This window comes from Callithrix jacchus, chromosome 5, assembly GCF_049354715.1.
Source record: "Callithrix jacchus isolate 240 chromosome 5, calJac240_pri, whole genome shotgun sequence".
NCBI lineage: Eukaryota > Metazoa > Chordata > Mammalia > Primates > Cebidae > Callithrix > Callithrix jacchus.
This window is the reverse complement of record NC_133506.1, coordinates 69,159,126-69,176,568: the sequence shown is the minus strand read 5'-3', so window position 1 is coordinate 69,176,568 and position 17,443 is coordinate 69,159,126. Positions and strand designations below refer to the sequence as shown.

The 17,443-nt window shown below is 51.7% G+C and overlaps 1 protein-coding gene and 1 pseudogene across 1 annotated transcript in view; one reads left to right on the top strand and one right to left on the bottom strand.

The window, feature by feature from the left end:
- DRC3 (dynein regulatory complex subunit 3) overlaps positions 1 to 17,443 on the top strand; it is a 42,735-nt gene that overhangs the window by 6,083 nt on the left and 19,209 nt on the right. Inside the window, exons 4-8 of the mRNA XM_054255672.2 lie at positions 4,771 to 4,887; positions 9,023 to 9,189; positions 14,104 to 14,250; positions 15,651 to 15,770; positions 16,358 to 16,482. Of these exons, the coding sequence (XP_054111647.2) occupies positions 4,771 to 4,887; positions 9,023 to 9,189; positions 14,104 to 14,250; positions 15,651 to 15,770; positions 16,358 to 16,482 (676 nt within the window). The remainder of the gene's footprint in view (positions 1 to 4,770; positions 4,888 to 9,022; positions 9,190 to 14,103; positions 14,251 to 15,650; positions 15,771 to 16,357; positions 16,483 to 17,443) is intronic.
- On the bottom strand, positions 2,341 to 4,762 carry LOC108591537 (membrane protein BRI3 pseudogene; annotated as a pseudogene).

Here is a 17,443-nt window from a genome sequence, read left to right as displayed (position 1 = left end):
GTCCTTGGAGTGGGGGTCCCTGGCAGGCAGAGCCTAGGAAGTCCCATGTAGCCAGGAGCAGAGGGTAGGAAGTGTGGGAGAAGGAGGAAGAGCGGGCACTGAGAAAGCAGCTTCACGGAAGGGGTGACCAAAGACGGGCTGGTGGCAGGAGGGGCACAGGCCATGAGGCAGGGAGGCCCCTCAGGGGTGGGAAGATGTGGTTCAGGACCAGGTGGACCCTTACTGCTTCAATGTCCCATCTGTGAAATGGGATGACTGTCATCCCTGTCCCAAGCATTGGGCGGGGGGACAAGGAGAGACAGCACTTGCACAGTGCCTGGCTCACACAGGAAGGCCAGTAAGCTGCGGCACAGTAAGTCAAGGCAGAGGCAGTACTAGAGTACTGAGAGAGGTGGCCAGGGATCCTGAGACCCCCGCCTTGTATCAGGTGCAGGCAAGGCCACAGCAGACTGACCTTGTCTGATTCACATTCCTGCTCGGTCTTGGGGCCCCCAGGCTGGCCGGCATCCAGTCAACAACAAGAAAGTACTGAGACCCTGCCTCAGCCCAGCCCAGCTGCCAGAGCAGGGACATGACAGTGGGAAAGACAGGCATGGCCCAGGCACAGCCCCATGAAGCCCACAGGCCGCCAGGGCTGACCACCCAAGCAGGGAGGGCCCTGAGCCATAGCCCTAAAATGGGGCACAGAACAGGTGTGGCACAAGGGGCTTTTGCAACTGACTGCTTTCCCTGTTTTCCCTCCCCCACCTGAGTTTCATGCAGCCAGTATTGAGCACCTGCCTGTTACATGCCAGGTGCTGTTCTAGGCACTAGGGATTCAGCTGTGAACAAATAGATAAATGTCCTCATGGCGCTGACATTCAACTTGGTGGGGGACAAAGAAATAAAATGAAGAAGGAAAATAATACAATCTGCTAAAGGTAACATGTGCTGTGGAGGAAAAAAGGAGGGAGAGGAGAAAAGGGAAGTTGGGGGTGGGGTGCAATGTTTTATAGGGTGGCAAGGGGCTTCACCAAGAAGGTAACACTTGAGCAAAGACTTGAGGTAGGTGAGGGAGAGAGCCACTGTGGAGATCCACCGGGGAAAGTGGAGCAGCCAGTGCAAAGGCCCTGGGGCAGGCTGGACCCCATCTTATCAGCCCTGCAGAGGAAGCCAGTATGGAGACAGGTCAGGGAGGTCATGGGGTCAGCTGGTGTCAGCTTGGGGCCAATGGAAGGTGTTTGGCTTTTATAGTGAGTGAGGTGAGGACCCTGGGAGGGTCCTGAGCAGAATTGGGACAGGATGGGATTTCACAGGACCCTGCTGGCTGCATGAGGATAGACTGTGGAGGCCAGGGGCTGAGGTAAGGATCTAGTAAGACAGCCACTGCTGTGCTCCCGGGAGTGGTGACTGCAGGCCTGGCTGAGGTGGTGGCCACAAGGCAGATTTAGTGTCTTTGTTGAAGATTACATCGGCTTTTTGGCAGTCCTGTCATGCTGGTAATTCATTTAGATCTAACTGCCAAGTACATCCTGATTTGTTGTGTTGTTTGGCTTTTCCTCCTGAACTGCTGACACCTAGGAAAAAGCCAGCAGGCAGGCGTGTGTGGCAGAGCAGTGGATGTGCCGGAGCCACCGGGGGAGAGCTGCTGTTGAGGGGGCTGTCAGATCAGGGCCAGAAAACACACCTGGAAAATCCAACCCAGGGATGGGAGGTGGCCAGGAGTCCAGGGCAGAACTGGCCCCACCCTGGAAGCACAGGTGGGAATTGTGGCCAGTATGATTCTGGGAAATCTGGCCATAAACAGGGAGCTGGAGAACAGGCACCAGTCCCACCCAGCCCTGGGAACCCAGGGAGGCGCAGCACAGCAATCCAGCTCTAGGGAAAGGGCAGTGGGCTCCTTGGGGCCTGGGTCAGAGAACCCTGTCCTCCCCAGACCTGGATGCAGGGAGGGGAGCTAGGAGGGGTCCCCCACTTTCCCACTGGGACTTTCACAACCTCACGGGCAGGCTCTGCCCCCCTGAATGAATATTGAAACTGTAGCTGGACCGTGTAGTTATTGACAGCATCAATTTGTATTTGTATTTTTTATTTTTTTAATGGTATGAATCTCATTTATTGAAATCATATCTCACCATTCTCAAATTGAAGACTGCAGAACATAAAAGCAGTGCTTTATTGAGTTGCCATTAACCTCAGGAGCAGCGGTGTTGCCTCTCCATGCTCCAGGAAACCGCAGCTCCCATGTGCCACATCTGTCCCATCTTGCTTTACAAAACAGCCCTGAAGCTTAATCAAATAAAACTGTTGTACATGAGAAACAGAGAGCTGGGTGTGGGAAAGCCAGGTATGGTGGTGCCTTTAAGCAAAGTCTTCTCCGAAGTTGGGGCATCTTTGCTTCCTCAAGGCAAATCAGCAGATGAATCCAAAGGGGAACAGGATGATGGCCAGGAGGATTCCTAGGAAAGTGAAGCAGTCCTCCAGCACCCCGACCCTGCAGACGTGACAGCCTCCCATGATGATGATGGCATTGGCAGGGTACCGAGTAATAGTCCGGCTGTGGCAATTGTAGACCCTGGGGTGGTGGGTGGGTATTCCTGTGATGAGGTAAGGGGAGGGCAGGCAGTGGGAAGGGGTGGGCAGCAAGATGGCACCATAGCCATGCGGGCTGCACGCGCCGTCGACCTGGCCGGCCCCTAGGTTGTAGGTGGGCAGCCACTCCTGCAGCAGAGGCCCGTGGTCTATGGCAGCCCAGCCCAGCTTGGTTGGTCCTGGCAGGGGATGCAGCGGGGGACATGGCAGGGATGCAGCAGACTGGCCAGCTCAGGCTCCTCTAAGGCACAACACCTCAGCACCAATTTTTATTTCTATTTATTTATTTAGAGACAGAGTTTTGCTCTGTCACTGAGGCTGCAGTACAGTGGCATGATCTTGGCTCACTGCATCTCTGCCTCCTGGGTTCAAGCAATTCTGCTGCCTCAGCCTCCTGAGTAGCTGGGACTACAGGCACACCTGCCTAATGTTTATATTTTTATTATAGAGATGGTGTTTTTCCATGTTGGCCAGGCTGGTCTTGAACTCCCGACCTTAAGCAATCCACCGGCCTCAGACTCCCAAAGTGCTGGGATTACAGGTGTGTGCCACCACGCCTGGCCACAGCACCAAATTTTAAAACTCCTTTCACTTCTATATTATTTCAGTTCTTTTAATGAGCATATTCTAATTTTATAAATTTTAGAAATCATTACAATGCAAATATGGAAAAAAGGAGCATATAAACAATAGAGGTATATGTGGCTTCTGGGAAAAGCTGGCGGACAAGTTTGGCCTCTAGAGTTTTATATATACAGTACATATTTACTTATACATTTGTGTTAGTCAGAACTCTTCTGGATGCCAGTGACAGAAACCAAACTCTGACTGGCTTACTTAGCAAATGGAATGAATTGGCTGTGTAGCTGGCATGGGTGGTCTTCACAGGCCACAGGGGCCAGGCACTTCTATGATATCAGGAGCCTGCCTCATTCATACATGGATGCCTTATCTCATCCCCTACATATGGACATTTGGGAGCTTTTCTGCCCCTTAAGTGCCTGAGGGATTTCTTTGGACATTTACACAAGTGTGGAGACAGATCCCATGTAGAGAAATTGTAGGTCAAGGCCAGGCGCGGTGGCTCACGCCTATAATCTCAGCACATTGTGAGGCCAAGGTGGGCGGATCATGAGGTCAGGAGTTCAAGATCAGCCTGGCCAAGATGGTGAAACCCCATCTCTACTAAAAATACAAAAATTAGCCCAGCATGGTGGTGGTAGGTGCCTGTATTCCCAGCTACTTGGGAGGCTGAGGCAGAGAATTGCTTGAACACAGGAGAAGGAGGATGCAGTGAGATGAGATCACGCCACTGCACTCCAGCCTGGGTGACAGAGTAAGACTCTGTCTTAAAAAAACAAAAAAAGGCCGAAAGAGGCTGAAAAAGGCCAGGCACGGTGGCTCATGCCTGTAATCCCAGCACTTTGGGAGGTCGAGGCGGGTGGATCACGAGGTCAAGAGATCGAGACTATCCTGGCCAACATGGTGAAACCTCAGCTCTACTAAAAATATAGAAGTTAGCTGGGTGTGGTGGTATGCGTCTGTAGTCCCAGCTATTCGGAAGGCTGAGGCACGAGAATCACTTGAACCCAGGAGGTGGAGGATGCAGTGAGCTGAAATCGCGCCACTGTACTCCAGCCTGGAGACCGACCGAGACTCCGTCTCAAAAAAAAAAAAAGAAATAAATTGTAGGTCAAAGGACACAGACTTTAAATATTTCAGTAAACATTGCCAAACAACCCTCAAAACGGCTGAACAAGGTGATCAACCTTCCCACCAACAGAGACACATGCTTTCATTCTATTTGTCACACTGTGGAAGGAAGGCCCTTGACTGTGTCCTGTGTCCCAAGGTGTACCAGACTCCTGGAGAGGCCCTGGCCTGGCCCCAGAGACAGCACAAGTGAGTCACCTGCCCAGAGGAGGTCTAGCTCACTCCAACGCCAACAAGTTCTCAGCCCCACCCTAGTAAACCTACGAAGTTTTCCTGTGGCTCTGGGTGGCAGTACTGATCCCCGCCCACCTCACAGGGATACAGTGTTCCTCGATGCTCAAACTACATCTCAAGGGCGCCTGTGTACTCCAGGGCCGGGCAGAAGAGTTGTAGATCCCTTTTGAAGGGTTCTGCCTCACTCCTCCTGTACACTAGCATAAAACTCTGACGCTAACCTGAGGCTAAAATCTCCTTCCATTATTTCAGATATCCTCCACATAGACAACCTCTGGCAGTTTGAGAACTTGAGGAAGCTGCAGCTGGACAATAATGTCATTGAGAAGATTGAGGGCCTGGAGAACCTCACACACCTGGTCTGGCTGGGTAAGGCTCTTTCCTGTGTGTGTCCACCCTAATCGAAGGTGACACCCTGCCAAGGTTATTGCCTTCCCAGGAGACAATAATTGTGTGTGACGCTCAGCTGCCGGCCCATCATTAGCCAGTGTACGGCAGAAGCTCTGTCTGCTGGGAGCAAGAAAGCTGCTTTTTTTTAAAAGCCTAGGGCTTGTGCTGGGCAAAATGCAGCAAAGATGTGTCTAGACGCAGCACCACAGAATATTTTGCTCTCACATGCTCAACCTTTCAGTCTGGGTGGGGCACAAAGGGGCAGCTGTGGACTTCTGTCTAATCTAGACTCCGGCTGACAGATAACCATCAACAGGTAACTATTGGCTGGTGGGGCCCAGATCAAACCAGGAATAATCACCACAGAGCCTAATATGTATCAAGCACTTAACTACATGCTAAGTGGGGCCTATATGCTTTCTATATGAGTCTTTCAGTCCACATGGCATCCCCATCATAGAGATGAGCAAACTGAGGCCACAACACCGCATCAGGCCTCACTGCCAAGGCCACAGGGGGTTTCGATGAGCTGTTCCTTCTGCTGGCCTTTTAGGGTCATCCTTAGATCTGGTGAGGGGCAGTGGGTCCCTAGCAGGGAGAAGGTGATGGGCCTGAGAGCTCCTTATGCACTATCTTGTTTAACCCCATTTAAATCCTAAGAATTGGGCATCTGTTATAATCCCAAGCTACAGAAGAGGAGCTGAGAGACTCAGAGAGTCCCAGGCATTTGCCCAAAGCTGCACAACCTAGAATATCAGAGCTGGGACTCATGCCCCTGCCTGTCTGACCTCACAGCCCACATTCCCTCCAGCCTATCAGGCGGTCTCCTGGTAACAAGGAAGCCCTGGGGCATCATGAGCCTTCCAATTTGCCAAACACTCCCAGCCTCCTTTGTGCTGACAATTGCAAGCCCACAGCAAACCCACAGGGAAGGTTATGCTGCCATTTCACAGATGCAGCAACTGAGTCTCAGGGAGGCTGGCCAGCTTGATGGAATCATGTGTTATAGGTAGCAGAAGCAAACCACAGCCAGGTCTTCTGACACCTGGGCCCAGGTATCTTGTCCCAGGTTTCTCACCTTTCTGTACCCTAGCACCCATAGATGCTGATTCTTGGGCCCAGTGGCCCATCTGCAATGCCAGAAGTCATTGGTCTCTCTAGGAGATGAAGACGGTAGATCTAACTGTCCTAAAGGTACCTGGGCCAGCCCATGCTATGAGCCATGCCCGCCCCCTGAAGGTCTGCCCTGAACAGGCTGCTTGAATGCCATGGTTTTAAGCAGGAGCTCCCTGGCCTGGCTGTCTCTCAGAGATGAAAGCAAGTACCACTGAGCCCCATGACAGCCCCCTGTCTGCTTACCCAGAGAGAAACTTGAATACTGGTCTTAGTTCCCTCCATGACAAAAGCTTATCTTCCTACTACTGGGAACCCTGGCGCACACACTTCCCAGTCAGCTAATTTCCCTGACCCCTTGCAGTGGCCATCCACGCTTCCAAAGATCATGTGGACTGATGGCTGGTGCTCCCTGGGATGGAGGTGCTAGAGCAGAGAGGGCAGGCTCTGGTAAGAGGTCACAGGGCCCCTCAGAGTATAGTCAGAAGCTGGCCTTTCTCCTGCCATGGCACTAGGTACCCAGGGACCCAACCATAGCAGGAAGAGCTGGGTCCCTGGGGAGCTGAGGATGGGGGGTAGGGAGGTGGCACTCCCATGGTTCAGTATGACCTCCCACACTGACATGCACAGTCTCTGCTGTTGGCCCATGCACAGGGCTGAGGGTGTGCTGGAGCTGGCTAGCACTGGCTCTCAACAGCTGGCTGTACACATCTCTTCCCAACTCTGCTTCCAGGGATGCCATGCTGGTAGCTTGAAATTGGCCATGGTGGGAGTATTTACACCACAGAAATGAGCAAGCACTACAAATCAGAGCTTTCCCTCACCCCCTATTGGTAAACACTTGCTAGCATACCACGAGGGGGTGGGCCAAGCCTCCTAAGAACAGAACCCGGTGGCACAGTGGGAAAGGAAGTGTGCTGGCTTGGCATTTGGTAGCCCCCATTCAAATCCCAGCTTGGCCAACATACTGAATTTGCAGAAGATATTCCACTCTGTGAACCTCAGTTTCTTTTTTTTTGATATGGAGTCTTGCTCTGTCACCCAGGCTGGAGTGCAGTGGCACAGTCTCAGCTTACTACAACCTCTGCCTCCCAGGTTCAAGTGATTCTCATCCTTCAGCCTCCCAAGTAGCTGGGATTACAGGTATGTGCCACCATGCCTGGCTAATTTTTGTATTTTTAGTAGAAACGGGGTTCTGCTATGTTGACCAGGCTGGTCTTGAACTGCTGGCCTCAAGCAATCCACCCTTTTTGGCCTCCCAAAGTGCTGGGATTATAGGCATGAGCCACCGCATCTGGCCTGAACCTCAGTTTCTTTAAGTGCTGTGCTACCTGGAGCATATCACCATGAGGCCCATTTGAATCTCAGTTTCCTCATCTATAAATGGGCATGATTATATCTATGCTATGAAGATTAAACAAGGTAATGCATTTAAAGGGCCTATCATAGAGCAAGGACCGAGTTATCATTGGTCTCAATATCAACATGTAAGCATCCCCTCATATGCGGAGGAGGCTAAATTAAGATGTGGTTAAACTCATCTCCTAAAACACCTTTTTTTTTTTTTTGACACAAAGTCTCACTTCATCACCCAGGCTGGAGTGCAGTGGCACAATCTCACAAGCTCACAATCTCGGCCCACTCTGCCTCCCAGGTTCAAGTGGTTCTTCTGCCTCAGCCTCCTGAGTAGCTGGGATTACAGGTGCGTGCCACCACATCTGCATAATTTTTGTATTGTTAATACAGAAGGGGTTTCGCCATGTTGGCCAGGCTGGTCTTGAACTCCTGACTCTCAGGTGATCCACCCGCCTCAGCCTCCCGTAGTGCTGGGATTACAAGTGTGAACCACCATGCTCAGACCCAAATCACCTTTTAAATATGATCACTGTGGTTATCATGCTCATATTTCCAAGTCCAGGAAAATGCCCATTTTTGGCCTCTAGGCCACTGTTGTTCCAGGACAAGATAACAGCCCCACCTGTAGTGCGGACAAAATACTTTTAGGGCCGGCATGGTGGGTCACACCTGTAACCCCAGCACTTTGGGAGGCTGAGGTAGGAGGATCGCTTGAACCCAGGAATTTGAGACTAGCCTGGGCAATATGGTGAGAACCTGTCTCTGTAAAATTTTTTGAAAATTAGCTGGATATGGTGGTGCACACCTGTGGTCCCAGCTACTTAGGAGGCTGAGGCAGGAGGATCACTTGAATCTAGGAGGCCAGGGATGCAATGAGTTGTGATTGCACCACTGCACTCAAGCCTGTGCAACAGAGTGAGACCCTGTCTCAAAAAAAAAAAAAAAAAAAAAAAGAAAGGTACTTTTTATTCCCAAAGATGTGGAACTAAAGTCTCGGTTGGGGTTGAGGTTACATTTGATGAGGGAGCCTGAGACAGCTGTGATGGAGCTGGAAGAACCGACCTGCCACATGTCCAGGGAGAAGCCTTAGGTGAACTCTGGCCCCACTGTGGTTAGCTGTGTGGCTTTGGGCAAATCACCAAGTCTTTCTGAGTTTCTGCTTCCCAAATGATCAAACGGGGAGAGAAGTTCCAAACTACACTCAGGGCTGCTGTCAGAGGATAGACACATAAGCACTTGATAAACTGGTAAACGCAAAGCAGACAGGAGGTGGTCTTGCTAAAATGTCACAGGTGTGAGGAAAGGGGACCACTGTGTACCCCTGACCCCCAAGGGCACTGCTTCAGACCTTCAGGCTAGCATTTTCCTCCCAGAACTATGACAGAGCTTAGACACGGATATTTGCCCACATGTCCCCAGCCAGGAGGATGATTGGCAGAACAGGAGAGGGTGGTGAACATTTGAGGCTGCAGGAAAGAATCCACACCAGGCTCCTAAAAAATTGCCTACTGTTAGTAAGTCAAATTCTGGCCCTGGCAGCTCGGTGCTGGGTCACAGGGCACTCAGTAGCCCTGATGATTGTATTTCAGGATAACCCATCCCCTGACCCAGCCAGCAAACCCTCACAGCCCTCCCTTCTTCCCAGATCTGTCCTTCAACAACATTGAGACCATTGAGGGGCTGGACACACTGGTGAACCTGGAGGACCTGAGCTTATTCAACAACCGCATCTCCAATATTGACTCCCTGGACGCCCTTGTCAAGCTGCAGGTGTTGTCGCTAGGCAACAACCAGATTGACAACATGATGAACGTGAGCAGCCACCCTGCCCACCCTCACACACACGTGCAGAGCCTTGGAGCACCGTGGGTTGGATGGGGGTCTGTGGTAAGAGGGAGTGCAGGCTCCGTGTTCCAGATCTTCCCATTTTCCTGGAAAAGCCAGGAATGCAGATTACTCCACAAGGGATTTGCTAATGTTTAAACACCATGCTTAACCCAACAAAATCCATTGGAGGGCCCTAGTTTACAACCTCTGCATCAGTGGTGGTTCTTTCCCTGAGTCTTAGGCTTATTTAACAAACATTTGCTGAGGCAAGTACCTATTGGGGTTGGGCAAATGTCCTGTGCTCACTGGGAACAGAGAGAGACAAGATGTGTTCCCTTTGGAGTGACCAGCACACACCCCCACAGCCAAGACAAGGAGACAAGAAGCCAGTGTCCCGAGGAACAATAAAACAAGGCCTGTGGGTGGTAGGAGGGCACCTGAGGCTTAGGGGTGTGCATGAGTGGCAGTGGACACAGCTGGGGGTGTGGCAGCAGCTACAAGGGGTTCTTGTCACAAGGGGTTCTTGTCACAAGAGGTGACACATCAGATGGCTCCTGGCCTACTTCTGCAGCCCACCAACCCTGGGGGCTGTCCAGTAGCATTTAAAGATTGCTTTTCTGCTTAGGTCAGTCTGATGGCCTGGGTTCAGATTCTAGCTGCAGGCCATGGTGGCTTAGATGAGTGGCCTGGGAGAGTCAAGCACCAAGTTGTGACCTGCATTCAAGTCTGTCCAGCAGGAGCAAACCTTAGAGGCAGTGAAGTCTTGGAAGTTTGCCCTGCATGACAGATAGGAGAATCTAAACCCAACCAAGGATCAAGCCTTCTATGCCTCAGTTTCCTCATCTGTCAGATGGAGATGATGCCCATGACCCTCCTGCCTAGGACCTAGCAGGAACCAAGTGGGGTCATGAGTGTAACACACTTGGTTCAGTGTCAGGCTGGAGTATGTCCCTAACAAATAAATGGAGGACTGTCGTAGCTAAGGGCCTTCCTGCCAGTGTTGGAATGAGGGGAAACTTGATGCAGACTCACTGAGAGATGACTAGAATTTCACCATCCAGCAGAAGGAATAGGCTTCCCAGGAGGAGGGAATGGTGTGAGCAAAGGCCTGGAGGTACATCTGGGAATGCCTGCCTGATTGGCACCATTGAGGGGTGCAGTGTCCCTAAAAGAGGTCACAGGTGTGTGGTGCAGGGTGGGGCTCAGGATGTGGCCAGGGCCTTGCCACAGTCAGTCTGGATGGCCAGAGAAGCAGTGGGAGATGAGAAGCTTCTGTCTGAGATGTATTTGGGGCAGGTCTACGTTTAGGAAGGAATCCACCACCGTGAGGATGGATTTGAGGGGGACTATGAGAATGGGTTACCCTAGGACAGTGTGACCAGAAAGAATACTGTACCTGCAGGTAAGAGAAGCTGGCCCCAAACTGGCTGGAAGCAACAGTAGGGCAGGGACTGGCACTCAGGTGGCTGGTTTGAGAGGTGGCTTCAGGAAGCTGTAGTAAGGGAGGCAGGAAGGAACCAAGATGCAGGTGTGTCACTGAGGCTGCTGCTTCAGGTGAGGAGGGCAGATTCCTCTGGGCCTTGGAAGTGTCCAGAATGCCTCCCAGAGGTGACCATCTAAGGACAGGAGCCTGAGGCATTGGTCTCCCCAACAGCTGAGGGACATCCCAGGGGGATTAACTTCCTCACCACCTGGCTTTTGGGCGGGGTGGGCTTCTTCAGCTTCAGAGACCTCTCTGAGGCAGAAAGTGAATAATGAGATAGGACACTGCTAGCCAAGGTCTCTCGTGGCTACAGCTGAAGCCAGAGGTAAGCTGAGCCCCTGTGGCAAACAGCAAGGGCATTTAGTGGTGTGATTATTGGCACTGCAAGGAAGGGGTGCTTATCAGCAGAGCTTCAAGGACGTGAGTTCCTTCTGCCTCTGGGCTCTGCTGTCCTCAGCATCTCCCCAGAGCCTGATTCTCTTATGGCTGCAGTCAAGGACACAAGCTTCCTTGTCTGCATCTAGCAGGATGGAGAGAGCAAGAACTCTCCTTCCGACAATGGTCCTTCAGTCTGATCAAGCCACCTCAGGGCCTACACTGACCCTCAGCCTAACATCGTGGCTGGGAGACGGCCAGGCTGGATGGCTTACACAAACAGCCTGGGGTGGGAAGTGCTGAGTTATGACTACCAACTCCGCCGGGCCAAGCCACAGGGGTGGTGTCATCTCAGAAGTTTGCTCTGCTTGCCAGACAGGCAGTATCTAAACCCAGCCAGTATCTTTGCAGGGCTCAAGTCCTGATGGTCCAGCCTGCCGGCCCTGTAAGGGTGAGGAAACCAAATGCTGGCCAGTAGGATGTCTGGGTGAGGCGTGGAGGGCACAGGCGATTGCGTCGAGAGCTGAGATTTAGCCTGTGCTCAAATCTCAACGCTGCCACCTACCGGCTACCTGACCTTCGGCTAATGAGTTTGAGTTCTGGGTTTGCCCACCTGTAAGATGGGAATGATAGAGTTCCTACTCCATAGGGTTTCTGTGAAGATACAATCCATTAGTCTTATGTGCTTGATACAGGGCCTGGCACATAGTAAGTACAAGGAAAATGATCATCAAGAATATTCAGATTAGCTGGGCACAATGGCTCATGCCTGTAATACCAGCACTTTGGCGTTAGGATCACAAAGTCAGGAGTTCAAGACCAGGCTGACCAATATGGTAAAAGCCCATCTCTACTAAAAATACAAAAATTAGCTAGGCATGGTGGCATGTGCCTGTAGTTCCAGCTACTCGAGAGGCTGAGGCAGGAGAATCACTTGAACCCGGGAGGTGGAGGTTGCAGTGAGCATAGTTCCTGCCACTGCACTCTAGCCTGGGTGACAGAGCAACACTCTATCTCAAAAAAAAAAAAAAAAAAAAAAAATTCAGATTAAGAGCTAATTCCAAGCAGCTCCACAGCTTGCTGCTTGAAACTCTCAGCATTGAGTAGATAGATGTTCCTGCCTTGGTGGGTACTACACCCCAGGACCTACATGTGAATAAATCTCCTCTGATTTGTTTTCCTTTGGACATCTGGACAGTGTAATGGAGCTGAGGCCCTGTCCTTCTGAAGGCCCGGGCCTGGGCATGAGAGGGCATGGAGGGTGTGAGATGAACATGCCTGTCCCCTGCTGGAACACTCCACTCCTGCCTTGGCCATTCTTCCATCCTGCCCCTGCAGAGACTGGGCAGGAGGAAATCCCATTACTATTTCCCAGTGGGGTGCTGGGTGCCAGGTAGTCCCTCTTGAATATGGGAAAAGCTGGTAAGCTAGTCCCCAGAGAGAAAGAGGAAGGAAGATGACCCATGGGGAGAAGCTGCCAGGGAATGCTGAGATGTCTTGGGCCAGATGCTCCCGAGGCCGTATCCCAGGGACCCTGGAGACCCTAGATCCTTTCCACTCAATCAAGCACCTCTTGTGACCTGGCCCAGAGAGTCCTGACTGATACTTCTCAGGTACTAGCTCCTAAGCCCAAGCATCTTTGATTTTAGTCCTTATTGGCACTATTTATCTGGCATCCAATTATATACTTTCTTGTCATTTATATATTTATTAGGCTTATTTTAATTTCTGCTCATTGCATTAAAAACATGTTTAAGCAGAACCCAGGTCACACAGAAAAGAGCTTCAGTCACTCCTAGCCTCTGTCCTTCCCTTCCAGAGGCCCCAGCCACTTCTAAGTTACAAGTGTGTCTTTCCAAGAGTCTTGTGTTAAACATTGTACGTGACTGTCACATTTGTTCAGCTACCTCCCAGCACCTGCCTTTGGTGTCCCCTTTCCTCCTGAGTCGTCAGCTTGCCCTCTCTGCTGGCTCATTCCATCACTCAGGTGCAGCATAATGTATGTTCCCAGTTCCCTATAGGTGGGTGTCGAGGTTGTTTGCAATCTCGTGCCATTACACACAGTCTGTAGTGGACGTCCTTAAACAAGGGTCACTTTGCACGTGGAGAAGCCATCTGCAAGATAAACTAGAGAGGAAATGCTAGGTCAAAGGGCATGTGCATTTTCAATCTTGACAGATCTTGCCAAGTGGAAGTGGAACTATTTACAAAGTCACCAGCAATGATGAGGCAACCTGTCCCCTCTCACCATCTACAACGTACTTTGTGAAATCTCACTGGGAGATCTCTTACAAATTAAATCAGATCGTGTCTCCTCCCTCCACTCCCATACACACTTAAAACTCCAATGGCTTCCTCCATCCTTAGAACAAACTCCAGGCCAGGTGCAGTGGTCACGCCTGTAATCCCAACACTTTGGGAGGCCAAATCACTTGAGGTCAAGAGTTAAAAACCAGCCTGGCCAACATGGCAAAGCCTTGTCTCTATTAAAAATACAAAAAAAAAAAAAAAATTAGCCAGGTGTGGTGGCAAGCACCTGTAGTCCCAGCTACTCAGGAGGCTGAGGCAGGAGAATCACTTGAACCTGGGAGGCGGAGGTTGCAGTTAGCCGAGATCGCGCCACTAGTAACAACAACTAGAACTAGCATTGCTAAATAGGCGTCAGGCACTCTTCCAGTGCTTTTCATAGCTTATTTCATTAGGTCTTTACAACACCTGTAACACACATGATATTCTTACACCTATTTTACAGATGTGGACATTGAAGCTCACAGATGTTGGGTAACTTGTCCAAGAACTCACAGCTAGGACCTGAACCACGTCTGCTGGTTCTTTGGAAAGCCCATTTCTGACAGAAGGTCTTGGTACTGCTTCCTGGCCCAGAACACCCCCACACCTGCACACTGCCTGTCATCCCACACAGTGCTGATGGTGCTGTGGCCAGGCTGCAAACTCTGAAAGTGCTGAGGAGGGAAGTGCAGGTGCGTTTTCAACTCTGTGGCAGCCAAGAAAATGGGCCTTTTTCCCTTTTTCCTTCCCAGATCATCTACCTGCGGCAGTTCAGGTGCCTGCGGATGCTCAGCCTCTCTGGGAACCCTATCTCTGAGGTGGAGGATTACAAGATGTTCATCTGTGCCTACCTTCCTGACCTTGTGTACCTGGACTTCCGGCGCATTGACGACCACACAGCAAGTATCTCCCTCTCAGTCTCCCAGCCCTGTGAGACAGAGTCCTCAGGCCCCCTGATTTCTTGGAAAAGGGATATGGAAGAGCAGTTTCCCCTGCCCACAACTAGGAGAGAAAGGGCAGTTCCTTCTTCCTAATCCCTTTACCTGCCTCAGTCAGAGTGATTCCAGCAGTGCCCTTGTGGGTACTGGTCTGTGCGTGTTCCCAGGGGCCAGGCCTCTCCCACACATGGTGCCAGGGCCACCTCACAGCCATCCAGTACTGTCTGGTTTTCCAAATGAGTGCTGAGGAGGGCCAGGCACAGTGGCTCACGCCGGTAATCCAGCCCTTTGGGAGGCTGAGGCAGGAAGATTGCTTGAGCCCAGGAGTTCAAGACCAGCCTGGGCAACATAGGGAGATCCATCTCTACAAAAACTACCAAAGTTAGCGATGTGTCGTGGCACACATCTGTAGTCCTGGCTACTCAGGAGGCTGAGGTAGGAGAATTGCTTGAGACCAGGAGTTTGAGGCTGCAGTGAACTAAGAAGATGCCATGGCACTCCAGCCTGGGCAAAAGAGTGAAAACATTTAAAAATTAAGAAAGAAAAGAAGTTGAGGAGGCTGAAGGAGGGCAAGCAGTTAGCCAGGATCACTGGGTCAAGGCTGAGCCAGGATTCACCTCAAGTTGGGTGAATATTAACAATATTAACCCTGATTCCCCCTGGAGCAATATTAACAGCTGAGCTCCAGGGGGAATCAGGCCATCGGAGGCTCAGGTCTGGCTCTCAGGGGCAGAGTCAGGGCTGGAGATAGAGACCTGAGTGTCATCTGAGGATTGTTAATCGGCAGTATTTGAAGCCATGGTACAAGTGAGATCACCTGGGGCACGTGGAGTGAGCTGAGAAGGGATGGGGACTGAGTTCTAGAGGCGCTAGCATTCCCTGCCAGGTGCAGGGGGATGAGCCAGTACCGTGGAGAGAGCCAAGGGTCAGACCCTCGTGACCAGCCCTATGGCCTTACTTTACCCCTGTCCTGTTGTCCTCCTTCCCTAAAAGAGGGCCAGAAGGCCTGCCCGAGGGCTGTGGGGAGTGAAAGAGCAAGTCCTCTGTGGAGAACACCCAGTCTGGGGTGAGGGGAGCACTCCATTGCTATGGCTTCTGCCCTGGAGTTGGCCCCAGGAACCCCAGCCTGCCACGCTGCCTTCTGCTCCTCCTGGTCTTTCCCTGATTTCCCTGCACTCACAAAACCTGGTGAGGGTCATGCGGAGACAGGCATTCTCATCCATGAGACCTCATGGCTTTCACAGCCTTCATGCAGGGCCCCGGGCAACACTCCTGCCCACACATGGGAGGCTGCAGCATGGCAGGGGCAGCGTGGCTTGGAGGAACCTCTGGTAATGATGCACTTCCCGTTTCCTGGTCAGAAAGAGGTTGCGGAGGCTAAGCACCACTACAGCATTGAAGAGCTGAAGCACCGGGAGAACCTGATGCAGGCCCGGCTGGAGGAGGAGCAAGTGCGCCGGGAGGAGCTGGAGAGGCACAAGGTACCACTCGGGCAGGCCTCACACCCTCAGCCCCGCTCAGAGTTGCCCACAAGAGGGCACTGACGAAATAAAACAGAGGTCCGCAGGGATCCCCAGGCTCTGAAAACACGGAGATCATGCTCCCTCCCTGCCTGGCTTGCCCTCTCCCCACCTGGCTTGTCTGCTACCTGCCCCAGGGCCAGCTCCATCTCAGTCTGGACCCTGACCCTACCCCTCACTGGCATTCCTGCCTCCAGCTGCTGGAGATAATGTGCTAAAAACAGTCTGTCAGAGGCCCCTTAAGACCCTTAAGACAGTTGCCCATGACATGCTGGGAAGAGCTCAGGTCCCTTAGCCCAGCATGGCCCTGAATTCATGACCAGACACCTGCTGGCCTCTCCCACTGGTCCCCACCCCTCCTTGCAACCAGAATGAGCCATGTGTAACGTTCTGGAAACAGCCTGCAGTTTATGCCTCTGCACTGCTGCACATGCCATTCTTTTTGCCTGGAATAATCTCCCTCCTGACCTGCCTTCCTCATGGGCCTGTGGGATCATGCAAGGGCCCCTAACGGGAGCTGCCATGCCCAGGTGTGTTTCTGTCCACAGACGGCATTTGTGGAGCACCTGAATGGCTCCTTCCTGTTTGATAGCATGTACGCTGAGGACTCAGAGGGCAACAAGCTGTCCTCCCTGCCTGGTGTCAGTGAGCTCCTTGAGGTATATCCTTCCAAGTACATGGCTGTCTCAGAGCCTGTGCCATCAGCCTGCCTTGGGCAAGGCCCCTTCTGCTCTAGGCCTCATTTTCTCCATCTGTCTTATAAGACCCTGGGAAGTAAAATCTCCACTTGAGAGCAATGTACCCAAGAGGCAGTTCAGAGCCAGGTCAGCTGCGCTGCATGGGGGAGATGCTGTCTGGGTTTCAGGGACATGCAGAGTATCTGTTCAGCATGGCATGGGCTGGCCATGCTTGGCCAGCCAGGTTTTCAGAGGTGGAGAAATGGATTGAAATGTGCTATCATTAGCCTAACTCACTTGTTTCTGTTGTGCACTTTCATCTGGCATTCATCGTGTTCTCAACCACCCCACCAGGCAGGTACCATCATTAACCCCATTTTATAGTTGGGGTAACATAGCTTGGCTGCCCAGGGTCACCCAATTAGAGGCCAGCTTTTTTGTTTGTTTGTTTGTTTGTTTTGAGACAGAGTCTTGCTCTGTCGCCCAGGCTGGAGTGCAGTGACACAATCTCGGCTCACTGCAACCTCCAGCTCCTGGGTTCAAGCAATTCCCTGCCTCAGCCTCCTGAGTAGCTGAGATTACAGGTGTGAGTCACCATGCCAAGCTAATTTTTGTATTTTTTTAGTAGAGATGGGGTTTTACCATCTTGGCCAGGCTGGTCTTGAACTCCTGACCTCGTGATACACCTATCTTGGCCTCCCAAAGTGTTGGGATTACAGGCGTGAGCCACCATGCCCAGCTTAGAGGCCAGCTTTTGAAAATTTATCTGTGGGGCCTGAGAAGCTGATTCTTTCCCCAGTTGCCTGGAGCCCAGAGGATGTGGTTGGTACCTGTCATTAGGGCTGTGGCCATGACCATCAACCAATGGGCTTAAATTGTGAGCTGAGGGACTCAGGACAGAATCAAGGACCTCCTGAATCTGAGAGCTCTGAGCTAAGGCATCCAGTCACAGGTGAG